Raw genomic sequence first — 27,190 nt, forward strand, 5'->3', positions numbered from 1 at the left:
TGAACAATGAAGATAAAACCCTGCCCTGGGGGAGCTTGCATTCTAATGATACATGACTCCTCCTCTTCCAAGAATCTATTAAGCAGTTTTATCTCCTAAGGAGCTTTCTCTGAACTTCTGTGTTAGGCTAAGTGCTTTTCCTTTACTGCTCCTAAAGAATTCTAATAACTCTTTATATATAAAGAGAGTCGAAATCAGCTTTTTATATAGGTACTACCTCAACAATGCAACAACAGCAAAATTTCTTAAATTTATTAAAGTTATAAAAAAAATAAAAAATAGTTATTTGTACCTCTACTGAAGAGCCCTGTGCCTAGATCCATAAATGTTTTGAACCTTTCCATTCAACTGAAGTGTAAATAAAACTGCCAAGTAAAATGTAAAGCAATATAGATGTTGTTTGTTATTTAACAGATAGGAAGCTAAAGTCTCTGTCAGGTAAATGACTTGCTCAGATCATAAAACTAGTCTATGAAAAAGCCAAAACTAAAATCCATAGTGCTAGGTTAAATTAAAGGAAGTGGTCAAATCAAAAAATGGACCAAAATGGGAGAGAATAACCTCAAAACTTTATTTTCTTAAAACTTTCCCAAGTACACGACAGATGTCTAACACAGACTCCATTTTCTTCCATATGTCAAGGCACAGCTTAACAATTACATAAAGACCATTGTGAAAACCTCAAAAATATAATCTACTTTTTAAAAGCTTCAATTTCATAGAGTTGTGTATTTCCACTTTGCAGTATATAATACTTGAAATGCATAAATGTTTAGATGTTAAGTGATAACTGATATAAAATATATTCATTTTAAAATATTTCTTCACAAGGAAATCTTCAAACTTATTCCCATAAATATATTATTTATTACAATATTAGACTTTTTCTTTTTAAACTTGAAAACACTAAAAGTATGCTTATATTAACTTCCATTAATAAAAGCAACAAAAAGGAAAAGGTTTCGTTTGTAGACATCTATTAAGGTTAAAGTTATCAAGATAGGCATTTATAAAATTAAACAAATTAAATTCATGTACATAGAGAAGTTCTGTAAAAATAAGGAACTTAATGGAATAGACTATTTCACATATTCCAAGGTCTCTGGTAAACACACTTTCTATGGCCTTTGCTATAGGAACTTATCTGTTCAATAACCTATAATATTACAATCAAATAGAAGTAGCCATACAAATTACAACTTAGCTACAAAAATAGAACACTTAATAGATGAGGAGAGTTGCTTTATATTCACAGGACAAGCAGCCAAGGAATTGATCCTGTTTCAGTTCAACAAACATTTATCAAAGCTTTGTTAGATGCCAGAAGCTACTCCAGCACTTGTAATATTTCCATAATGAATTATAAAAATATCTGTCCTTGGGTGGCTTATGGTAGGGGAAGGCAACTGCAACTATTTTCCTAAACACTAAGAGCTGACTAATTAAATGTGACTTCTGGATACCACAGCAGGGTTATCTACACATAGGTTTCACCACACTTAAAAGATGGGTCAAAACAATGTAATTATTTTTGAAAAATAGTCAATTACTAAAATATACAATATTAGGACTTGAATTGTTTGTGAATTTGATCACAGAAATCAGAGGATTTAACTCACATATGTTTATAGATCTCCCAACATTTAGTAGCTGAAAGAGTCAATGAATACTAACTAAACAGTGATTTTTATTCATAATGCAACCAGAAGACCCAGAGAAACTTTTAGCACCCACTAGAATACAAAAGGGTTTAACCTTCTCCTATCTCTAGTACCAACACCACTGATTAGCACAATTACCATTCATTACCAGCTCAAACACCAACTCTGATCTGCCCCATGGTACACAGCAACATTTAAACAGATATAATTTCCAACCCTTTGCTGCTCAGCCTCAATTCCAATCACTGGAATATTCCTAACTAACTCCTACACTTATTCTATGCCTTTATCTTTTCTTGGATGTTTCCCAAAGGAAAAGTATAGGCCAAAGTATAAAACCTCTGGAAGAGATATTTTGAAGCTCCTTTTTTAATATCTATTCCGACAATAAGATAACTGGTTTTATGACTTTTAAAATATGTGAAGCAGCAGCAAACTGTCAGACAATCCTGAAAACTGTAAGAAAAATGCCAACAACAATAACAAAAAGATAAGCACAAAAAGGAATAAATGAGCCAATACACATATAAAAAGGTGCAAAGGCTACTTACTGGTCAAAATATGTGAAAAAAAATTAATAATAATAGTAAAAATTATAATAATAGTAGCTAGAATTTATTATGCCCTTTCTTTATGTGTGAATATACAGTAAAGACTTACCTAATTAATTAATCAACCAATTATATAAGAAACTACTCAGGAAAACAGAAAAAGTTCCAGAGCAAATGTGATGTTAGCTGGTCCCTCATAGATACAAATTCACTAGGCAAAGCCTGGGGTCAAGGCAAGCACTCAATGGTGGAAGAAAAGATGACGTAATAACATTTACAAAAACACCATAATATGAATCCAGTCTCTATTCTAGGAGCCATTTCTATTCTAAAGTGCATAATAAAAGTGACAAGTTATGAAACTGCACAGAGAAGAGGGAGGTAAGACATAAACAGCACTATATTTTAAGCTAAACAAATTAACTTAAATTTTTATAGGTATGTAACTTAATCAGATTTGTTTTATCCTATACCTTTAATTTTCAAGAAAATATTTGATCAATACCAGGTATCAATTGATAATTAAAATTCAGCAGTACTTCATTCCTAATGAAGTATCTTTCAAAGACAAGCACAATTCTACAAAAAGTACATTACTTAAGTGGTCTTCCAAAAGTCATTACTTTTAAATCAAAAATGAAAAGAAACTGCCAACCTAGAATTCTTTACCCAGCAACTATATCATTCAAAAAATGAAGTTAAGTAACATTTTTACCTATCGCCATCATACCCACATAAAAGAGAGCACTGAAGAACATGTTCTTCAAGCAACTGTGAAATACAGGAAAGAATACAGAACAACAAAAAGCAAAAAAACTGACAGTATAAATAAAAAGAAGAATGTCCTGCGCTGTTTAAAATGAATTAAATAGGTACACTAAATCAATAAATTAAAAGAAACAACAAACCATGTAACAAAAACAAAAGAGCATATAAACTCTAAAAAAGAAAAAGTTCCTGTACTCTAAGGAAAAAATTGATTGTTCTGTGACCATGAAAACAATTGAGTTTTAACAGATCAAGGACAACTGTTTCACTGGTCACATTTCTAAAAGCCAGTCGATTAACAGGTAACAATCACACCTTTGAAATTCAGACAAGAGGACTATCACTCCAGTGATCATTCCTATAAAATGATCAAATACTTACAATGCCTAGTCATTAAATAAAAAAAGATACAAATCTTTGTATTGCTAACCTTCCCAGTAGTAGTACTCTTTTCTTATATATATATATATATATATATATATATATATATATGAAAGAAAAGCAGGATGCAAATATTCTTGAGATCTAATAGGAGCTGTTATCAAGGCAACTGGGAATCAAATTCTCCCATTAACTCCAAACTCAAGGATAACTGTTCTGTGAGAATAACAAATTATTCCAAATGTAGGACTCCTCATACATATTCAGTGGATTCTATCTTCCAAAAATGAATGTGAGTAGGGTAAAATATTCCCTTTCTAACTGGCAAAGGAGATTCCTGAGGATAATGATTCATCCATATCCGTATTTTAGAACTATACTATACCTTCACAGTTTGCAATTACTGGCAACAACATAATAAAGTACCTGAATAAAATATTTCCTATCTATTCACAATGGTAACATTTACATTTAAAACCAAGAAAACAGATTTTCCATTTCACACACTTTTATTTCATATTTCTAATACTTGATAATTTTAAATACCAAGTGTACTAAGTTTAGCCCTGAAATGATTTTTAAACACTTCTCTAAAGTATAATTATTTTCAATTAGAGCACTGTTCTGTCACTCAAGAGTCATCTGATTTACATAAATACTAGTTAAGCACCATAGAAATTCTAAAATATATAATTAGAATGTCACAAATGACCTAATTCATTCTGTCAAAACAGGGATTATTTTAAGTTCTATTTCACTTCTTTAAAAAGAAATCATATTTACTTTATTTTCTCTAACAGAAAAAAAAATTAGTAGGATAAACTTACAACGTACTTCCCCAATCAAACCTTAAAATAATTCTGGTTAACCACTAATTGACTCAAGTAGTTAAGTATTTTTCTGAATGTATTTTACTTAAATATGTCTGACAACATACAATAATGTCATGTGGTAATTAGGTTACTGTTCTACAGTATTACAAATTATTTCACTGATTATTATTCTTACTCATTCACAGATAAAAAGATCACTTTTGTCCTTATATCCAAGTAAATTAGATGCACTTCTAGCATAAAGTAAATAATTTTGTTAATAGCTCTTACTTATGGTTAAAGCATAACCATAAAAAGCTATTATTGGGGATCCCTGGGTGGCTCAACAGTTTAGCGCCTGCCTTTGACCCAGGGCATGATCAGGAGTCCCCCAATCGAGTCCGGCATCCGGCTCCCTGCATGGAGCCTGCCTCTCTCTCTCTCTCTCAATGTGTCTCTCATGAATAAATAAATAAAATCTTTAAAAAAAAAAAAAAGCTATTATTAAATAACACATTTCACTAACCTGAATTCACAGACACACACACTATTATGAGCTAGCTTTGTCATTTTCAAACCCCCTAACAATATTTGGGAAAATAAAGACAAAAAATGTTTTTATATTATTTTTTAACATTCAGAAACATAAAACCTTAATTGTTTACCACAGATTATAACACAGCAAACATAAAGAAATACTATAAATATTATAAACTTGAAATAAAACTCTAGCCATAATTTATTGAACTCACATTAATAAAGAATATACATACTGATTCCAAATGAAGAAGTGGAGTACCTGGTAGATTCTAGGTGACTTATCAAAAATTTCCTAACAAATAAACAATCATATGACTCAAATTTGCCATACAAAGATATATGGCTAGTTCTCAGACCTCATACTAGATCCTTTCACAATGTAAAACCTTTTCTTTTTTCACACTGATATTTTCTTTGTAACAAAATACTACCTAGTTAGATTGCTAAGTATGAATCTTTAGAAATGAGATTAGCAAAACAATTTAAAAATACTTACCGTCTTATTTCGTAATCTAATTATGTCCGAGACAGAGCCAGCGCCGCAGTACTCCATAACAATCCAGAGGTCTGTGTTCTTAAAATAACTGCCATAGTACTTTACAACATATGGGCTAAAGAAAAATATATACACAATTAAACTTAATTTCCAAAGAAAATTATTTCTTAATCCCAATATAAGTATTTTCAACATTTCATAACGTTCCAATAAGTAAATATCTATTGTACACCAAATTGTCTATATGTAGGGTTTATATAATTAGGTTTTAATTCACGGATGAAATTTAACAGGATTACAAAGCAGAGTAGGCCCAAATGCTCTGAGTGATTCCCAAGAACATAAGGCTTGGTTCTGGCAAAGGACTTGGTATATAACATAAGGAACAAATGAAAATATTGTCCTTTAACTAAAGCATTTTATTTTTTTTTGAATTTTTATTTATTTATGATAGTCATAATAGATAGAGAGAGAGAGAGAGGCAGAGACACAGGCAGAGGGAGAAGCAGGTTCCTTGCACCGGGAGCCCGATGTGGGATTCGATCCCGGGTCTCCAGGATCACGCCCTGGGCCAAAGGCAGGCGCCAAACCGCTGCGCCACCCAAGGATCCCTAAAGCATTTTAAATATAAATCTTTAAGGGAGTTTGCACTCAGATATTAATACTCAACTCTAAAATACTCTAATTCAACAAAGTCAACAAAATTATTTTCATTTCTCTTTTATTTGGGCCTTAAAAATCCCAGAGATAAGTAATTACAACTATTTTTGCTTTAAATTCAGATTACTAAAATTAATCATTTAAAATATTTATTTAAAGAAACGATTTTATTTATTTATTCATGAGAGACACAGAGAGAGAGGAGAGAGGCAGATACAGGCAGAGGGAGAAGCAGGCTCCATTCAGGAGCCCGATGTGGGACTAGATCCTAGGACTCCAGGATCATGCCCCAAGCCAAAGGCACTCAACTGCTGAGCCACCCAGGCGTCCTTTAATTTAAAATATTTCTGAAGTTTTATGTCTTTCAGAACAGAACAAACTATGTTTATAGCCTGTTTTTAGGAAGACTTAGAAAGGAACAAAGAGTCATATATTTATTTATTTAATATTTAATATTTATTTAATATTTACTAAGAGCAAGCTATATACACTGATATGTAAGACATCTTGCCCAACTCAAAGAGGTAGAGTACCATATTCATAGAATACGTAAGATAAAAATACAAGTAGCATAAAATAAGTAGTAGACAGCTTAAACACCACAAGAACTAAAATAAGGAAATGGCAGGGCCAGCAGAAAGAACCTGTAGAAAGGGAGGGATATGAACTATGAAAGGAAGGTTAAAACTCTACAATATGAGTGGAGAAGAGATAAGAACATTCTAAGAAAAAGAAAAACTATAAGTAAAGGCACAAAATAGAAAGAGAAAAAAACAAGAATGGCATAGAGGACAACTTGTTCAAAAGATATTTTTAACCAGTAGCGTTTATCATGAAAAGTGGCATCAGTGTAAGATAAATAAAACATAAAAATCAAATTAGCAAAAAATAATAATAAAAGGAAGTATTACAAAATATGACATAAAGAGACCACCAAAAAAGAGCTCAAAAGAAAGCAATCAGGGAAGACTTCTCAGTGGAGCCTTTAATTTTCACTAAGTCTTCAAGTCAAGGGTAGAGCAGACTGCTTGAAGCTTAAGTATTTAAACTAAAAAGGTACCTACAAAGCTAGGATTCAATCCTTTTTTATCCTTCTGCTCCTGGTTACCTCTTGCATAGACTTGCTTCCCAACTGGTCACCTTGTCATAGTTTTCTCCCCCATTCAAATCTATGTTCCATATAGTTGACAAGGTTACCTTCCTTTAAAACAAAAGTAAAATAAACTGGCATATTGTTCTCCCATTAAAAAAAAAAAAAGAAAAATTTACTTAAAAAAGAAAACCTCCAATGCCTCTCCATTACTAAAAGGAAAAGATCTTAACTGCTCTTTATCACATACAAGAGCTTTCAAAATCTACCTCTCCACCCATATCCCTCATTACTCCCCACCTCACACCTTAAATTTGCAGACATATTCAACTCTAGTAGGTGCTGGCAATGGAAAGTAAATATCAGAAGTTCCTCAGTGTTCACTGAACCACTGAAGAAAAGTGCTTGTTTACAAACAAATGAAACTAATCTTTAACACACCCAGAACTTCAACCTATGGGAAACATAAAAATGTCTTCTTTACATACACGTTTTTGGGGTGTAAGTACCAGTGTACCTTTCCAGGGAGTACTGCTCCTACACACCTGACTATGCATCAGAAACACCTGTGACCCAGGTCCCACAACCTTAGGGATTCCAATTTCAGTAGGTCTTTTTTTTTTTTTCTTTCAAAGATCTTATTTATTCATGAGAAACAGAGAGAGGCAGAGACACAGGCAGAGGGAGAAGCAGGCTCCATGCAGGGAGCCCGACGTGGGACTCGATCCCGGGTCTCCAGGATCACATCCCGGGCTGAAGGCAGCGCTAAACCGCTGAGCCACCCGGGCTGCCCTCAGTAGATCTTTTAAAAGTTCTATTGGCAACTCTGATACAGGCCCACAGTTAAACCTCACTCCAGAAGAATATCCTTCAAAGAACTTCTTTAAATATTAACCTTCTCATTCAAAATTAAGTAGCAATGAATTCAGGATTATGTTGACTGAAAAACACAAAGAAAACATATATTTTATCTTGCAGGTCTAAGGGCAGGACTGACAGCCCTTAGGAAAATTAGGGATTCTAACATGGGTGGCTACCTGAAAAAGCAACCCTATCTCTCTTTAACAAGGGAGTCAAGGGATCCCTGGGTGGCTCAGCGGTTTAGCACCTACCTTCAGCCCAGAGCATGATCCTGGAGACTCGGGATTGAGTCCCACGTTGGGCTCCCTGCATGGAGCCTGTTTCTCTCTCCGCCTGTGTCTCTGCCTCTCTCTCTCTCTCTCTCTCTCTCTGTGTGTGTGTGTGTGTCTCTCATGAATAAATAAATTAAATTTAAAAAAAAATAACAGTGAGTCAAGAGGACAGCTTTGGGGACAAGTAAAATTCTCTTCAAAAAATACTTTGTGGGGGGCAGCCCAGGTGGCTCAGAGGTTTAGCGCCACCTTCAGCCCAGGAAGTGATCCTGGAGACCTGGGATCGAGTTCCACATCAGGCTCCCTGTGTGGAGCCTGCTTCTCCCTCTGTGTCTCTGCCTCTCTCATGAATAATGAGAGAGTCTCGTAAGTCTCATAAGACTCTCATAAGTCTCTCATGAATAAATAAACAAAATCTAAAAAAAGAAAAAAAAATACTTTGTGGGGCACCTGGGGGGGGGTGGCTCAGTGGTTAAGCATCTGCCTTTGGCTCAGGTCATGATCCTAGGGTCCTGGGATTGAGTCCCACATCAGGCTCCCCAGAGGGAGCCTGCTTCTCCTTCTGCCTATGTCTCTGCCTCTCTGTATGTCTCATGCATACATAAATAAAATCTTTAAAAAGAAATACTTTGTGGTCCATTCTAATACACAAGTACACAGATCAAGGTCCAACAGTTCTATATCATAAACCACAGCCTCAATAATTTTAACCTAGAAAAGCATTCAAGCAGGTAGGGCTAAACAGCCACATTAAGGACATATGCCTGAATATAGTTTCTATCATTTATTCATTGACCCTCTGCTTAAGCCAGATGTTCAATATGCAGTGGTGAACTGCACAAACACAATTCTGATTCTCACAGAGCACACACATGAAATACACTGGTACTAGAGAAGTAAATCCGCAGATAAATACAATTACTAACTGTGGTTTAAAAAAAAAAAAAAAAAGCCTGGGTGGCTCAGTGGTTGAGCATCTGCCTTTGGCTCAGGGCATGATCGCAGAGTTCCGGGATTGAGTCCCACATTGGGCTCCCTGAAGGCAGCCTGTTTCTCCCCCTGCCTATCTCTCTGCCTCCCTCTCTGTGTCTATCATGAATAAATAAATAAAATCTTTTAGAATAAATAAATAAAAATTTTAAAAAGGTGAGGGGCTGCCCTGAGTTTCAAACTACCTGCTTGAAACTTTATTTTGCATTCATCATTTCTCCAAATAAAACTGTTCTTAGTTCATATGAAAGAATGGAATAATACTCATATTTTATGGTATTCTCTGACTTGGGAAGCACTAAAGTATATGGAAAAGCTTTGAAAGTAGACAGGGGTGAGCTTTAACAATAAAATATTCCCCCTCTATTGAATGGCTGTAGATTATAATTTAGATTTGGAAAAGAACAAAATTGTTTAACCACAAAAGTTTATATACAACAGTGACCTGCAATTGGTCATATTCTGATAGCTTCTACATCAATACTTCTTTTTTTTTACATCAATACTTCTTTTAAAATTTTAAACCATTTATAATATCTTATAGTTACTTTGTCACTGACTTTATCTGCCTCCTCCAGAAGAAGCTCCATGAGATTAGGTGCCAATCCGGTTTGCTCTCCATTTTACCAGCAGTACCTCCCTTCTTATATGTACAAAAGAAAGCAGTGAATAAGTGAACAAATGAATAATCACAGAAAAATCAACAGAAAGGACCTAATATAAGCCTTCCCAAAAGAATAACATTTAAGGTAAGATTCAAAGGTCGGCTGGAAATTAACCAGATAAAGAGCATCCAGGCTCAAAGAACTATCTGTGCAAAGGCCCTGAGGAGAGAAAGAGCAAATCATTCTCAAGAAATCAAAAGATCAGTGTGCCTAGAATAAAGTAAGTGAAGAATACAGTTGAATACAATGTAGTTGCAGATGGATGCAGGAGCCTAGTAAATGAAGGGCATCAAAACCAAAGTGAGAAAATTGGGCTTTATTAGATATATAAAAGAAGATCTGAGAAGAATTTTAAGCAGAGCAATAACATGATCTAATTTATAAAGATTTTTCTGGCTGCTACATCAAAGCTAGATTATAGGAAAGCAAATATAAATACAGGCAGAACAATTAGATTATGTTAATCTATGCACACAAGAAATTGTACTGGGCCTATCATTTTATTTTCTGTATTTGTGATACTTTGACTCTGGGACCTGCTGACAAGGCCTCTACCACCATCCCTCTTGGGATTAGCCCATTCCTAGAGATAAGACCTATGAGTGTACCCAATCAGGAGTCCATATCCCCAAGCAAACCAATCAGAAGTCCATATTGCCAACCACCTCCAAGAGCCACTATTTCCCTAACCTCATCAACCCAGAGCTATATACCAGACAACTAGTGATTACCCTACACCCCAGAACCCACTGAAATCATTCAAACTAACCAATCCTAAACCTGTTCACCTTATCTCATCCATTGCTTCCCACAGAACCATGATAAAAGCTCTTGCCCATGTTTTCCATTCTCTCCCTCTGCCTCCTAACTGACTTTAGTGCTTCCCTGTATAAGCCTTCCTTGCATGGCAGGCTTATATCTCTTAGGATCTATAACAATTTATCTCCTGACCCACTGGTCTCACCAAACCTAAAAATAATAATACAATCTACATTTTTAAAAAGAGATGTGGTAAATTGGAGTGGGAATAAAAGAAAAGAGAACAAACCCAAGAGATATTTTCAAGGTACATTCAACAGAATTTGATAATGATATAGACTGGCAAGTTAGGAAACAGGAAGCAAGTCGTCTTCTGTGTTTTATTCACTATGCCTCCTTTCAACTGCAAACTGAACACAAATTTAAGACTGGCAAATGAAGATTAAAATTTAAAGTTGTAATTAAAAAAAATTACAGATATAAATATGCTCAGAGAGTTCAATATCTGGGATTTCTAACTCAAGCTGTTTCCACTGACGTAGATATCATTCATTCAAATTCATTCATCATTCATTCATGTATCATTTTAAAATAATTGGCTTTCACTGAACAACATATATGAACTAATGGCAGAAGCAAGGGAGAAAAATGGGTAGACTTTGGTGACAAGAAAAGCCAGTCAAGGCGGAATCCCTAAAGAAGTTTATGCAAGGGACGCCTGGGTGGCTCAGCAGCTGTGCGTCTGCCTTCGGCTCAGGAAGTGATTCCGAAGTTCCAGGATTGAGTCCCACATCAGGCTCCTGCATGGAGCCTGCTTCTCCCTCTGCCTATGTCTCTGCCTCTCTTTGTGTCTCTCATGAATAAATAAATAAAATATTTTTAAAAAAAGAAGTTTATGCAAGAAAATAATACAACTGAATAGCATTTAAAGAGGATTATCCTACGAAAGACTGTCAGGTGACACTATTCATTTCAGCTGGCAAGTTAACTATACAGTTATTTAGATACCCTAACATCTGTTTTTTTAACCACATGTTGATTCTTAAAACACTAGAGAGGAGGCAGTTTCCTTCAAGACAAAAGCTCTGTTATTTATAGAATTTTAAGCAACACAAAAAATTTAAATTCAGCCACAATTCCTAAGAATCTTGACTAAGCCTCTGTACAGACTTACATGACATATGAGAACCCAGCAATTCCGTATATTTTTGGCCTGCTAAATAGCCAAATATGACTTAGAAAATTCCAATGGGTGGAGGGACAAGAAAGACACAAGTCAAATTACTGCATACACCCAGAAGCAAAGGTGAAACATGATGCCTTGATAACTGGTGACAATCATGAGCCATGTTCCATTCCTTTCTCCTATGCCATCTCCCACTGCTTCCTTCTCCTGTCCCGTATGTATATTCATTTCCCTTCCCCTATTTAACACCTTCAACCCAGTGAGACTATGTATCATCTTCCAGAACTTTTCTGGGGGGAGGGGGCAGTGTTGCCTCTCATCCTGTGCCTAAAGACCATATTCCTTTCTATTCCTATCTCCTTTTCACACCTCCTCTACACCCTTTATCCTGACAGTCTCCCTCTAGTATTGTGATTCAAAATAGAAACAGTATAAAATGAGAAGAAAAAAACAGAGAGAAAAATGGAAGAAGCACTACAAACTCTTCTTGTCTATTTGCACCTTATATAAACATTATTCATGGTACAAATTACTTGTAGTGAACCATTATGTTTAAGCTTCTTGTGGAAATTCAAACATTAATTTTTACTGCCTAAAAATTAACATTTTTATACAAGTTGAATTTATCTTAATTGAACAAAACCACGTATTGTTAAGGGTATTTTTATTTTTATTTTTTAGAGCAGAATTAGGGTCACACCAAAATTAAGTGAAAGATAGAGATTTCCCAGACACTCCCTGCCCCCACTCATGCAGAGCTTCTCCCATCATCAGCATCCCCCTCCTGAGTAGTACATTTTATACAACTGATGAATCTAATCTACACTAACACATTCTTAACATCCAAGGTCCTACTGTACCTTAATGTTCATATTAGGTGCTATATATTCTGTGGGTTTGGACAAATGTATACTGATTATATCCACCACTATATTATCATACACAGTAGTTTCACTGCCCTAAAAATCCTTCCCACCCTTCTAACACCTAGCAACCACTGATCCTTTTATTGTCTCCATAGTTTTGTCTTTTCCAGAATGTCAAATAGTGGGAGTCATACAGTATGTAGCCTTTTCTCATTGGCTTCTTTCATTTAATAATAAGCATTTAAGTTTCCTTTATGCCTTTTCATGGTTTGAGAGCTTATTTCCTTTAGTGCTGAAAAACATTCCATTGTCTCTTTATGCACTCACCTACTGAATGACATCTTGGCTGCTTCCAAGTTTTTGGTAATTATAAATCAAGCTGCTATAACCATACATGTGCAAGTTTTTCTGTGAACATAAGTTTTGGGTTTTTTTTTTAAAGATTTTATTTACTTATTTATGAGACACACAGAGAGAGAGGCAGAGAGAGACACAGGCAGAGGGAGAAGCAGGTTCCATGCAGGAAGCCCGATGTGGGACTCAATCCTGGGACTCTGGGATCATGCCCTGAGCCAAAGGCAGACACTCAACCCCTGAGCCACCCAAGCATCCCTGAACATAAGTTTTCAACCGCTGCTGGATCATATGGTTAAAAGTATGCTTAGTTTTATATGAAAACAGCCAAATTGACTTCTAAACTGAATGTACTACTTAGTATGGCCACCAGCAATGAATGGAAGTTCCTTCTGCTCCACACCCTCACCAGTATTTGGTCTTGTCAGTATTCCAGATTTGGATCCTTTTAATAGGTGTGTAGTGGTATCTCACTGTTGTTTTAATTTACATTTCTCTGATGACATAGGATGTGAATCATGTTTCCACATGCTTATTTGCCACCTGTATATCTTCACTGTGAGGGTGTCTATTAAGGTCTTTGGCATACTTTTTAATTGGATTTTTGTATTCTTGTTAAGTTCTAAGGATTCTTTGTGTATTCTGGACAAGAATCCTTAACAGATAGGACTTTTTACAAATATTTTCTAAAGTCTTCCCTATGAGCATGTGATAATTAAAATACTAAGAAACAGCTATTTTTCATTACATAAATTTCATTAACATCCTACCATCATAATAGTGTTCTAAACTTAAGGGTAACACAGTGTTTTTACAAAGGCCATATGAATATTCTCTTATGAAAACTGAACTGTTCCCAATATAAACCTAAATCATAGTAATTTATTTCTTGGCCAATCCAAAAATGAATATACATATACATGAATTGATACAAATTGCCAAAGTTTATCATAAATCCTTCAATATGGTGATTTTCAAACTCTGGGGAGGGAGCAGGAAGTAAGGCCCTTAACAGTGTTTAAATGGGATTTTATCCAGAAACATCAGCAAATAGAACAGGTAGGAGAGGGTACACTGGTGGAAGCCTCTGAGCAGCCCAGCTAAACATGTGCTATTCCCAATACATGGATCACCTCTTCTCTTTGCCCCCCAAATCTAAGTCATCCAAAGTTACTCAGTTTGTGTATGACCTCCTAGCTTTCTAGGACCTTGTAGCTTTCTCTGAATCTTCAATGTCAAGATGTTAGGTTATCTTCCAACTTACACAGTACCCCATCTTTACCTCATCACAGCTCTTATCACACTGTATTAAAAGAGCCCATCTAGTTATCTGCCTCTTCTGACTGAAAGTCTCTCTAAAGTCTAAGACTTATTCTTGTTGTATCTCCTGTGAGCAACACATAAAGGCTACTGTCAGCAATATGTACTCAATATATATTAGTTGAATGAATGAGGAAGTGATTGTGTGCCTTGATGGTAACACATTTCTCTTGGTTTAGATACGTGAAGTTCCTTGAGAAGTGTAAAGACCAGGAACATAGGAGCTGTGTCAACTGTGGCTCCCTTGTACCCACATTATCTAGCACAGTGTATTCCAAGTATTTGACCAGCTCCTATCTCCACCTCTAGCAATGCCTTGAGAATGCTTCACTTTGAACTGTTGGAATCTTTTGTGTAGATTTTGCTCTCTTCAGCGCTGGCCCTGGAGTCAGCAAATGTGAGTTATTATAGCATCCCAGTCCCTAACTAGCTGTGTGATCCTCGACAATTTATGTCAAAGCTCTAGGTCTCATTTTCTGTTACCTGTAAAATAGTTCTAAAATATGCTTTAGCACCAGGAGCCCTTCCCTCAAATAAAATTTTAGAATGAGTCCCGCTATAGAGAAAAGATAAAAGCAATGACTAAAGTTTCTCATTCTGCTCAATTCTTCATTGTTTGAGGAGAATATCCCCACCTCCCTTAGAAGAGAGTACATCTGTAAAACTCTAAGCTAATAGAGACCTAGTCTAGCATTAACATTCTATGATTTATATATTCAACAAATATTTATTAAATGTCTACTCTGTGCAAAGCATGGGACTAGACACAAAAGATTCTGTAATAAACAATGCAGATGGGCTTCCTCAAATATTTATGCCAAAATGCAGTATTAAACACATGTTTAATATTTACTAAAATGAACAAAGAAAATTTAAACACCCTCTGGTCTCTTTTTAGAGTGTAGAAAGCAAGACAATGTGCCAAGTGCTTAACTAGCTCAATAGACTTTATTTCAATTTCAGAAATGCAAATCTTGTTTTCTCTAACCAAATTCTACAGCTGTAAGTGGGAATTTTTCAATTTGTATTGATTGCTTGCAAATCACTTTTAGTTCAATTTCCCATAACACGTCTACATTAACACCAGTAATTAGTAGCTAAAATGTAATGCTTGTTTCTGTCATTTCCTACTTTATTTTTCACTTGCCCTATCTTTTAGCATTTTTAGGATCTTTTAACCTATTAATTTTTCTGATCCTTTACTACTTCATATGAATACTGAATCTGGAAGTGAAATCCAAAAGGCATGAGCCATTTTTTACCAGTAATTGTTTCATCCATCTATTTATTTCATTCAACAAATATTTGAGACATCCCTACTATATACAAAGCATTCTGCCATAAAGTAGTACAAAATGGGGCACCTGGGTGGCTCAGTCAGTTAAGCATCTGCCTTCAGCTCAGGTAATGATCCCAGAGTCCTAGGTTTCAGCTCCACATCAGACTCCCTGCTCAGTGGGGAGCCTACTTCTCCCTCTCTCCCTCATCCTGCCACACCCTCTGCTTGTGTTCTCTCTTTCTCTTTTTCTCTCTCTCTGTCAAATAAATAAATAAAATATTAAAGATAAATAAAGTGGTACAAAATTTCTAGAAATGTGTTCACATTTTTCTTCCCCTTTTATTCTTTCCCCTTAGTAGTTTAAAGTATATAAAAAGAACAAGGACTAGATTTCCCTAGGGTTCCCTCAACCTATAAGGCTCTTTCATATTCCTTATATATACCATATCCATTCACATTCACTCAACAAAAAAGTACAATGCTGGGCATTGTATATGTGGTAAGAAATAGGACTCCTCTCAGGGAATGAGGGAAGGATAAGATAGTGAAGACATTTCAGAAGGAGAATGTGTATGACGGTGTCATCAGAAGTAACAGAAAAAGAAACAAAGATGACTCTTAGTTTTGTTGTTGAAAGACTAAGTGCTGATGCCATTAACAGAACAAGAATTTGCAAGGCTTCTCTGCAACAATTAAAAATTTGATCTAAGAATCTTAAACGTGAAGTTCCTTCTGGATATTGTCCAGTTGAATCACCCAGACAAGAATCAGTAATACTTGTATTTGAATAACCCTATATGGCAAGGTCCAAGGGCACTTAGTAAGATATAATCCCAAATTCACAGAATTTAAGAGTCAGGTGACAGAGAATGCAAGTAAACATTAAAAAAGAAACACAGGTAAGAGAGAAGACTGGAAGCATAAGCATAATTATAAAGGATCTTACATGCTATCCTTAGGAGACTGGACCTATCCAAACCATAGAAAAACCACTTAAGGTTTTAAACTGGGAATGGTTTGACTAGGTTTCCATTTTAGAATGATGACTCTAGCTTTAGGGTAGAAAATGAGTTGGAAGAGCCAAAAATGAAAGCAAAGTGAACAAAGACGAAGCTAAGAAAGTAATGTAAGCAAGAGCTAAGATGCACCAAGGTTAAAGGAAGATATGTATAACAAGTAGTAATTGAGACCCTGCCTTCCCTAGAGCACATTCAATTAAAATTTCTAAAGGACAACACTAGTCCCTAAATTACATTTAACCATAATAATAAAAATAATTACAGCAACACACAAGTATTAAGAATCTGATGGGGGCAGCCCAGGTGGCTCAGAGGTTTAGCACCACCTTCAGCCCAGGGCATGATCCTAGAGACCTGGGATCAAGTCCCATGTCAGTCTCCCTGCATGAAGCCTGCTTCTCCCTCTGCCTGTGTCTCTGCCTCTCTCTCTGTGTCTCTCATGAATAAATAAATAAAATCTTTAAAAAAAAAATCTGATGGGCCTAACACTACTCTAGGCTCAATCTTTCCTCTTCAACATCAAACTGGGAACCACATTCTTACCAAGTTACCAAATTAATACCAAGGTCTGGGAAAATTCAAATTATATACTTTGATCAGGGAGCTGAAGAATGTATTATACTTTTCTATAACCACTTAAACTTCCAGTTATGCAGAATTAATGGAAAATATGCAACATAACCTAAATATATAGCACACGCTAAAGAAAAGCAAAACTGAACATACTCAAGAAACAAAATTCCTCTAGGATTATTCAGTCACCTCATTAGCCAAAGGACTTATATGCATCTTATACACTTTTGGAAGAATAAGTTTTTCTCTTACTAACAGAGCCTTGATTAGATAAGGGGTAGCAGTGTGTCCAGTCTCCCCTAAATCAGCAGCTGTAAGACGCCATGTGACTCAATCAATTTTGATGAATAAAACATAAGCTGAGGGTTTCTGGGAAAATTCTTTCCTGCTTTTTCCCTTTTCCTCCTTCCTGAAACGCAAACATAAGGCTGGAGCAAGAGCAGCCCTCTTATAACCATGAAATAATAAGCACAGGGACAAAGATCACATACTAAGGAAGGCACAATGTAAGAAAAGAAGCCTTTGACAGTTGTTACTTTGTTGCTGCTATACCAGCCCTACCTGTAGACCTTTTGTAAAAGGGAGAGTAATAAAATCTCTTTTTAATTAAGTAACTATAGGCTAAACATAGTCCTAATTTATAAACTCTGCATCTCTGACTGGGTTATTTAATAGGGCACATAAGACCCTTTAGGATCAGCTCCGTTTACCTTCCCAAATCATTTCACACCAATCTCTGTCTCCCACCTTCCAGTCAGACAATTCTAAACTTTGTCAGAACAGCACACCCATTGAGCTCTTTTTCACCTCTGTACCTGTAATTCTCTTTACTTTCTCATTCCTCCATTTCTTCACTCAATTTTAATGAACTCTTCCTCAGCATGCCAGACTTCATAACTCCTGGCTGGAGGAGGTGCTCTGCTTCCTTCCTCTCACATCACCCCACGTAGCAGTAAGCATAGTGACAGTGCTGTATTACAGCTATTAAGTATCTGTCTTCCCCTAGATTACCAGCCCCTCAAGAAAAAAACAGTATCTTAGTTCTCTTGATATTCCTAGATCTTGGTACAGTACCTGGCCCACTGGGAATGCTCAGTAAACATTTGTTGAATGACTTAGAGTTACATAAATCATAGCTGTTTTTAATTAGTAAAAAAAAAACTATATAAAAGACTATGAAATGACCCCCCCCTTAACAATGAAAAATAATTTTCACCCATAAGTTTGCCCCCAAATTTTTATCACCACATGTTGCTTTATATCATTTCTGCTCTAGAATTTTAAATCCTAAAGACAATCCTACAAAACTATCCTCAACTTCCCTGAAGGATTAATCTCACTTCAGACTCAAAGTCAGAAAGCTAACCAGATGACCAAAAAACGTTATTTACTTAACATTATTAGCAAAGTCATCAAAATGAAGGTAAATAAAATCTCTTCATACCTGTCACATTGCTGCATTATGGAAATTTCTTTAATTATTTCCTGAAGATCCGACTCAACAGGTACTTGTTTTATTGCCACAACTTGACCAGATTCCTTATGTATTGCCTTAAATACACTTCCGTAAGATCTAAAAGAAACCAAGACATTTCTTTATTTTTTTCCTTTCAAACATCGTAAGAAAAATCTACAAATTTTTGCATGTATAATGGTGATAAAGTAAACAAATAAAAAAGGGACTTATACCTTAGCTTTAATGTTTCAATTATATACTTAAAATCTACTAAAATCATCAAATTAATACATAAGGATTTGTTTTTTTTTAATGAATGAAAAAAAAGACAATGGTTTGTCAACTCAAACAAATGCAGCATTAAGAAGATATAAATGGAAATTAAAAGGATGAAATGTAGAATAAAAACAGCCAAAGTCTCAAGTCAGGAGTAAAGGCAAAAGCAAAATCATCTCCAGAATATCGAAGTCCCATGCCTATGCAGACTATATAAAAGGGAGTGAAACCCTCAGCTGAGGAGCACACCATACCAAAATTAGAGAAGCAGGGAATCTGGTTTCCCCTAAGTCATACATCTAAGGTCTCCTCAAACATGCCTTTCTCCTCAAGAGCAAGACCATAGGCTTACATAAATAAAATGAATAACAGGATCCAATTTCCACTTGCCAAAAAAGCATCTCTGCTACAACTCTTGAAACTTTGCCAATTAAATATTTATGTGTTCTAAAAAGCAGAAACAATGAGAGAGAGAAGCCATATATACTTTGGTGTGAATTGAAAGACAAACTAAACCATGCTACCACTTACTGTTCTTATTGTAAGCCAGATACTATGACTGTTTTTACATGCATTATCAAATTCATTCCTCTCAACTGTAAGGTAAAATAGTACCATCACCATTTTATAAGATGAGGAAACAGATACAAGGACAGAATTTAAACATATAAGGATTCCAAAGATCATATTCTTCTCACTATATCATTTCTACAGAAGAGAAAGAAATGTATTTTATCCTATCCTGTTTCTTTAAGCTTTCCAAAGTAATTTAGTTTGATACTCACACTTTTGTTTGTGTGTAGTCCTAATTTATACACACACATACACACACACACATATCCCTCCTTAAAAATCATATATGTATGTATACATGTATATGTATATAAACTTGAGTGTGTGCATATATATTCCCTCAAAAGTCAATAAAGAATTTAGTGCTGGATTTTACATATCATGAATTAAGCAACACCATCACTCCCTTCTAAAGTCTCATCACTGCAAAAGAGAAGCTGGGAACATTTTGTGGTTCCCAAAATTCCTTTCCCTGAGTAGATCCCAGTTAAGAATTTGACAATGAGAAGAATATGCATGAAATATGAATGACAAAAAGTTAAGGAGAAACCATCAATCTTCAGATGTAGTTGTAGCAGATGCACTGGCAGATAGGACATACACAGTGGCTTCCTACTGAGCTTCTGATAACCACCACACTCCAGCTACAGAATGAGATAGTTGGCAGGAGCTTCCCAAAGATTCTTGATTCCAGAAGATTCTCAGTGAGCTATTAAGAAACATCCACTTCAGTGTTTCAGGTTGAGATATTCAGTGTTAGCTTCTCTGACTTTCAACAGCAGATTTGATGACCTTTGCATCTGTGGCCCTTCCACAAGTCATTTGAGCTTCTAATTTTATGATAATGTCTCTATACCCAGAGTACATATAGAGTAGCTCTTCTTTTCTTGACCAGGCCCTGCTACCAATAGTTTTTGATACCAGAAGTGGTTCCAAGGGAAAGAATCTTAAAGATGAGAATCTTGAATTAGTTCTTTGTTAGACCTGAAGATAATAATGACTTCAATGCAAATAACAAATAGAATATTGACAGTTTATGGCATTCAGTGGCAAAACAATTATTTAAATTATTATTCTTAATTGTCTGAATTCTAGATAAAACTTTAGAAGACCAAGTACCTCTATCAATAGCATTATTTTCACCAATGCTACGGTGGAAATAAGAGTACAAATATTAAAGAATAGGCTAGCTGGAAAAGTTATATAATAAATATAACAAGCTCAGAGCTTAAACTTCAGCTCAAGACTAAGAATCAGAAAACTTCTGAACACCCCAAAAGAATTTCTTAATTCTTGTAAGCACAAGGCTAAGAATTCTGAAAACAAATTCAAGATCCAATCTAAGCTGGAAGCTTAGACTGCAAACTAAATTCACAACGTCACCAGATCTATTCTGTTAAATTTAGACTTTTAACTATAAAGAGACATACCCAGAGAATTGGTAAAAACTTAATAACTTAAGAAGATATTTATTAATCTGACTGCCCTGAACCTCCCCTTCAAAATCTTACCAAGCATCCTTTGACAAGTCAAAGCATCCCATCTCGGTTCAAGATGGGCCTCACACTGCCTAAAGACTCCATAATGACCTCATCTGAGGCAGTCACTTTCAAGGGAAAGTAAATCCTCCTCCACCACCTCTCATTGCTTCTACTCCTCTTACTATACTCCAATCTCCATACATCAAAAGAATGAAAATAAATCTGATGCAAGAACACCTACTACTATTCATACCAAAAAAGTTGTAAGATTTTGTCAGTTTTTATCAGCAGAATTCTAAAGAAGATATATGGGAATGGATTCCAAGATTTCCAGAGAGAAAGGCATTCACTGTGATGGATGCAAGACCAGGAATTCCAGACTCAGTGTTATCTCTAACAGTTAGGAATGTCCCTAACAGTATGCTCAGTTAGTTAACTGAAACTTGGACTCTACAATGACCTACGTAGAAATGCCAGCAATCCTCAGTATACATTAGAGGAAGGAGATCAAAAGTTCAGGTAGATCAAGTACTGGAATGGATATATCATATATGACTTGTTCACCCAATCTCTATGTTCACTGAAAGGATCCAGAGGATACTCCCTTAACTAACATCACTGGAAGATCCACAGTGCAGGTCAGAGATGTCAACAGTGGAGCTCTCCAATTTTAATGAATGATGGGAATCATAAAAGAAGTGAAAAGAACTAGCAATATCTTTCTACCAGAGACAAAGAGGGCATGGTAACCACTATGGGTAGCAAAGTAAGGCTGAACTTTCTTTTTTTATACATCTAGGTCTTTTTTTTTTTTTTTTACATCTAGGTCTTGATATTAAACTTACACTGGCTTCATAATAATAATTGCAATTATGTGTCCTCAAAGACTTAGCTGGGTTTTTTATTTTTAGTAAAATGCACAGAATATAAAATTCACCATTTTATACACTTTAAAATGTGCAATTCAGTGGCATTTAGTGTATTCTCAATGTTGTATAACTATTACTTCCATCTAGTTCCAAATCATCTGGAATCTGCTTTTTGGTCTCTATGGACCTATCTATTCTGGATTCTTCATATAAATGGAATCATGTAATAATGTGATTTTTTTGTATCTGGCTTCTATCACTGAACAGAATGCTTATTCATTCTGCAGCATGTATAAGTATTCCATTGCACAGATATATCACACCTTATCCATTCACCAGCTGATGGACGTTCCATATTTGGCTCTTATGAATACTGGTGCTACGAACTGGTATCTTTCTTTTTTATGATTTATTTATTTGACAGAGTGTGCACGTGCCCACACGAGTGAGGGGAGAAGAAAAGACCTCTAGCAGACTTCCCACTGAGCATAGAGCCCAACATGGGTCTCAGTCTCACAACCCTAAAGTCATGACCTAAGGTTAAGGATGCTTAACCAACTGAGCCACCCAGGTGCCCTGAGCTGTTATCTTTTTTTTTTTTTAAGATTTTATTTATTGATTCAGGAGAGACAGAGAGACAGAGAGAGAGAGAGAGGGAGAGAGAGAGAGAGAGAGAGAGAGAGAGAGAGGCAAAGACACAGGCAGAGGGAGAAGCAGTCTCCATGCAGGGAGCCTGACATGGGACTCGATCCCCGGTCTCCAGGATCACGCCCTGGGCTGAAGGCGGCGCTAAACCGCTGAGCCACCCAGGCTGCCCTAATTCATAAACAGATATCTAACTGTCCTCCCATGTTTTCCATGGTAATTGATATATTTAAAAGTTTTAACCTCTTCAGGGGTCAATTCACATAATTTAAATTTTTTTTTTATTATAAAAGCAACTACCTTTGAATTCTCAAGTGAGTTGTCATTAGAGCAGCATGTAACAGTCTCTTTAATTCTTTAAATTGTTTCTCTATCATTGGTTGTCTTCTCTCTTATTTCGAACTCTTTTTGCTCTTTTTGCTTTAGTCAAACTCAGAAGAGGTTTAACTATTTTATTGACCTGCTCAAAGAAAATGCTTTTGTGAGGATCCCTGGGTGGCTCAGCGGTCTGGCGCCTTCCTTTGGCCCAGGGCATGATCCTGGAGTCCCGGGATCGAGTCCCGCATCGGGCTCCCAGCATGGAGCCTGCTTCTCCCTCTGCCTGTGTCTCTGCCTCTCTCTCTCTCTTTCTCTGTCAATCATAAATAAATAAATAAAATCTTGAAAGAAAGAAAGAAAGAAAGAAAGAAAGAAAGAAAGAAAGAAAGAAAGAAGGAAGGAAGGAAGGAAGGAAGGAAGGAAGGAAGGAAGGAAGGAAGGAAAGAAAGAAAGAAAGAAAGAAAGAAAGAAAGAAAGAAAGAAAGAAAGAAAGAAAATGCTTTTGTATTTATCATTCCTAAATTTTATTTTCTATTTCATTATTTAAAATTTTTCCTTTATGAATTTTCTCTTCTTAATTTTTTCATATATTTTATTATTTGTCTAAGTTCATTTATAAGCACTAAGTTTTTTTCTTTTCTTTTGGTCTTTCTTTTTTAGTAATGAATGTATTTAAAACTGAATATGTTCCCCTAATTACTACTTCTCTGGATCCCACAGATAATGGTATGATTTGTTTCTTTTTCCTTTTCTAAATAATTCATAAATTCCTCTTCAATCTACAGGTTACCTCAGATTATGTGTCCTAAATTCCAATAACTATGGGTTTTATCATATTGTAATTATTTTTCTCATTTTAGTAGAGTATAATCAAAATTGAGACACACAGAGACACTCACAATCTTTTTTAAAATTTAATCAGTGCTCCATGAACATACCAAAAAAAGGCAGAATGCCAAAATATATGTAGTTATAAATATATAAATATATCTATAAATATATATTTATAGAAATATAGATATATAATCAAGCTTATTGGTAATATTTATACCTTCTATGTCCTTTTTTCTGTTACTCTCATCCAATTCTGAAAGATATAAATGAAAATATCCCATTTGAATAAACTTTTATTAGATTCCTCTCACATTTCTAATAGTTTTCCTTGACAAATTTAACTGTCTTGGTGACTGACACATATACATTTCATATATATTGTCTTTTAAGTCATTACCTTATGTCCCTTGTTATTTTTTATTTGGATATTACACATCTTTATTCACTTAAGATCATTTAACTAATTAACTGGATATAAATATTACCACTCCTATTTCTTTTTATTTTTATTTGTGTGAATATCTTTCTTATCTGGTATCTCTAATAGGAAATATCCCTCCATTTTCACCCTTTGTATTATACAGGCCTCTTATAAATAGCATATGGCTAGATTTTCCATTTTAATTGACCCTACTAATTTGTCTTTTATTCTTTGATTATTTTTTAAGATTTACCCACTTGAGATAATGTGCTTGAGAGAGTATGGAGGGAGGGCAGATGGAGAGCAAAACTCCAAGCAGACTCCATGCTAAACACAGAGCCCAAGATGGGGCCCAATCTCATCACCCGGAGATCCTGACCTACACCAAAACCAGAGTCAGATGCCTAACCAACTGTATCACGCAGGTGTTCCTTAATGGGAGAACTGACATTTAGTGAAAAATATATTTCATTTTATTCCTTTCAACTTACACTTAGCTCATTACTTAACATTTTTGTTTCTCTTTTTTCCTTTTCCTTGCTCTCCCTGGGTTACACCATTTTAATTGTTTTGTGCCTTTTGTTATTTTGAAAGTCCTTCTACAATTCATATTCATAAATTATTTTAAAATCATATCAACTATTCTTGTCTCACTGAGACACTCTATTTACATCTATTTACATCTATTACTCATTTTTCCCCAAATGAGTCCAAATGTCCTAAAAGATGGTCTTATGTTCACTTGCTTAACAAAGTTCAAAATAACATAAGAAAAAAGAAAAAAAAAACAAAATAACATAAGAAAGAAATGCATTTAATACATTTAACCTACTGAACATGGTAGCTTGGCCTAGCCCATCTTAAATATGCTCAAAACACAACACCACGCTATAGTTGGGCAAAGTCATCTAACACAAAGTTCATTTTATAATAAAGTGTTGAATATCTCATGTAATTTGTTGAAGACTGTGCTGAAAGTGAAAAACAGAACAGCCGTATGAGTATGAAATGGTTATATCAATTGTTTACCCTCACTTGCATGGCTGAGTAAGAGCTGTGGCTTACTTCTGCTAACCACCGCCACAAGAAGAGTATCATACTGTAGATCATTAGCCCAGGAAAAGATCAAAATTCAAAATTCAACATATGGTTTCTACTGAATGCATGTCACTTTTGCACCATCATAAGGTTGAAAAATCATAAATCAAACCATGTAAGTTGGGGGCCATCTGTATATACCAAATTTTCTTTAACCATTTAACCATCAATGGAACACTTATGTTGTCTCCAAGTAAATAATGGTGCAGTGAACACAGATGCAGATATCTCTTCAAGACAGTGACTTTGTTTCCTTCATATATAAATATATTCATCCAGAAATGAGATTGCTTGATCATATGGTAGTTCTATTTTTAATATCTTGAAGAACTTCCATACTGTTTTCCATAGTGGGTGCACCAATGTTCATTTTCACCAACAGTGCATAGCAGTTCCCTGTTCTCCAAATTCTCACCAATATTTGTTATTTCTTGTCTTTTTGATAATTACAATTCTAACAAACGTGAGATGATATCTCACTGTGGTTATGATTTAATCTCCCTGATGATTAGTGATGTTTCATGTATCTGTTTGCCATCTGGATGTCTTCTTTGGAAAAATAACTATTCAGATCCTCTACCCACTTTTTAATTGAAATGTTTGGGGTTTTGCTATTAAGATGCATGAGTTCTTTGTATGTTTAGATATTAACCTCTTATCAGATATATCACATGCAAATATTTTCTCCCATTCTACAGGTTGCTTTTTCATTTTACTGATAGTTTCCTTCACTGTGCAGAAGCTTTTTAGTTTGATGTTGTCCACTTGTTTTTGTTTTTGCTTTTGTTGCCTTAGCTTTGGGTGTCAAATCCAAAAAGTCATGTCAAGACCAAAGTCAAGGAGCTTACTGCTTATGTTTTCTTCTAGGAGTTTTAGGTTTCAGGTCTTACATTTAAGTCTTTAATCCATTTTTTTGTTGATTTTTTTATATATGGTATAAGACAGAAGCCCAGTTTCATTCTTTTGCATGTGGCACTTTTCCTAACATGACTTATTAAAGAAACTATCTTTTGCCCATTGCCATTGCCCACTGAGGTAACTGTGTCCTAAATTAATTTGCTAAATATGCATGGGTTTATTTCTGGGCTCTCTATTGTTTCATTATTCTATATATCTGTTTTTATGCCAATACCATACTATTTTGATTACTACAGTTCTGTAACACAGTTTGAAATCAGGGAGCATAATGCCTCCAGCTTTACTCTTTATTCTAGTAATTGCTTTAGCTATTTGGGGTCTTCTGTGGTTCCAGACAAACTGTACAAATATTTGATCTTCTTTCATGAAAAATGCCATTGGTATTTTGTTAGGGATTTCACCAAATCTGTAGATTGCTTTGGGTAATAGGGACATTTAACAATATGAATTCTCCTAATCTATGAGCACAGAGTATCTTTTGATGTATGTGTCTTCAATTTCTTCATCAATGTCTTACAGTTTTCAGTATACAGATTCTCACCTACTTGGTTAAATTTTTCCTAGGTATTTTCTCCTTTTTGATGTAATTGTAATTCATTTATTGTTTTATTAATTCTCATAACTTTTTTGGTGTATTCTTTGAGATTTTCTATATATAATATCATGTCATCTGCAAATAAAGTTTCACCTCTCCCTTCCTCATTTTGATATTTTTATTTCTTTTTCTTGCCTAATTGCTCCACAGCTAGGACTTCCCATGCTATGTTAAATAAAAGTGGTGAGCATGTTCATCCATGTCATTTAACTGATCTTAGAAGAAAAGCTTTCAGTTTTTCACCTTAAAATTTTGATGTTTGCCATGGGCATGTCATATATGACTTTTACTGTGTTTTGTTCCCTCTATACTACTGCTATTCAACTGAAGAAAAAATACTCTAGTGAAAGATTAATATTACATAATATCTTATCATTTTTTGTCATTACCTATGGCTGCTTTCATATTTTTTGTACTTACCCTTCTCCAAGTTTCTCTAATACATCAAAAACTTCTTCAGGTTGCTTAGTCAAACTGTCTTCACTCAGCTTTTTTAGCTTACTGATAAGAAAGAAAAATAAAAAAAAAATATTTTCCTTAAGACCGTTTATAAAATTTTTAATTTTATTTTTAAGAGGCAATATGTTCATAGTTCAAAAATCA

At 35.1% G+C, this 27,190-nt stretch overlaps 1 protein-coding gene across 2 annotated transcripts in view; it reads right to left on the reverse strand.

The window, feature by feature from the left end:
• STK3 (serine/threonine kinase 3) overlaps positions 1 to 27,190 on the reverse strand; it is a 271,227-nt gene that overhangs the window by 209,768 nt on the left and 34,269 nt on the right. For both annotated transcript variants that reach the window (XM_055303436.1, XM_055303437.1), the window contains exons 2-4: positions 27,008 to 27,088; positions 18,548 to 18,676; positions 5,210 to 5,324 (exon numbers count right to left, since the gene is read on the reverse strand). In XM_055303436.1, the coding sequence (XP_055159411.1) occupies positions 5,210 to 5,324; positions 18,548 to 18,676; positions 27,008 to 27,088 (325 nt within the window). The remainder of the gene's footprint in view (positions 1 to 5,209; positions 5,325 to 18,547; positions 18,677 to 27,007; positions 27,089 to 27,190) is intronic.

The sequence above is a fragment of the Nyctereutes procyonoides genome, unplaced genomic scaffold (assembly GCF_905146905.1).
Source record: "Nyctereutes procyonoides isolate TBG_1078 unplaced genomic scaffold, NYPRO_anot_genome, whole genome shotgun sequence".
NCBI lineage: Eukaryota > Metazoa > Chordata > Mammalia > Carnivora > Canidae > Nyctereutes > Nyctereutes procyonoides.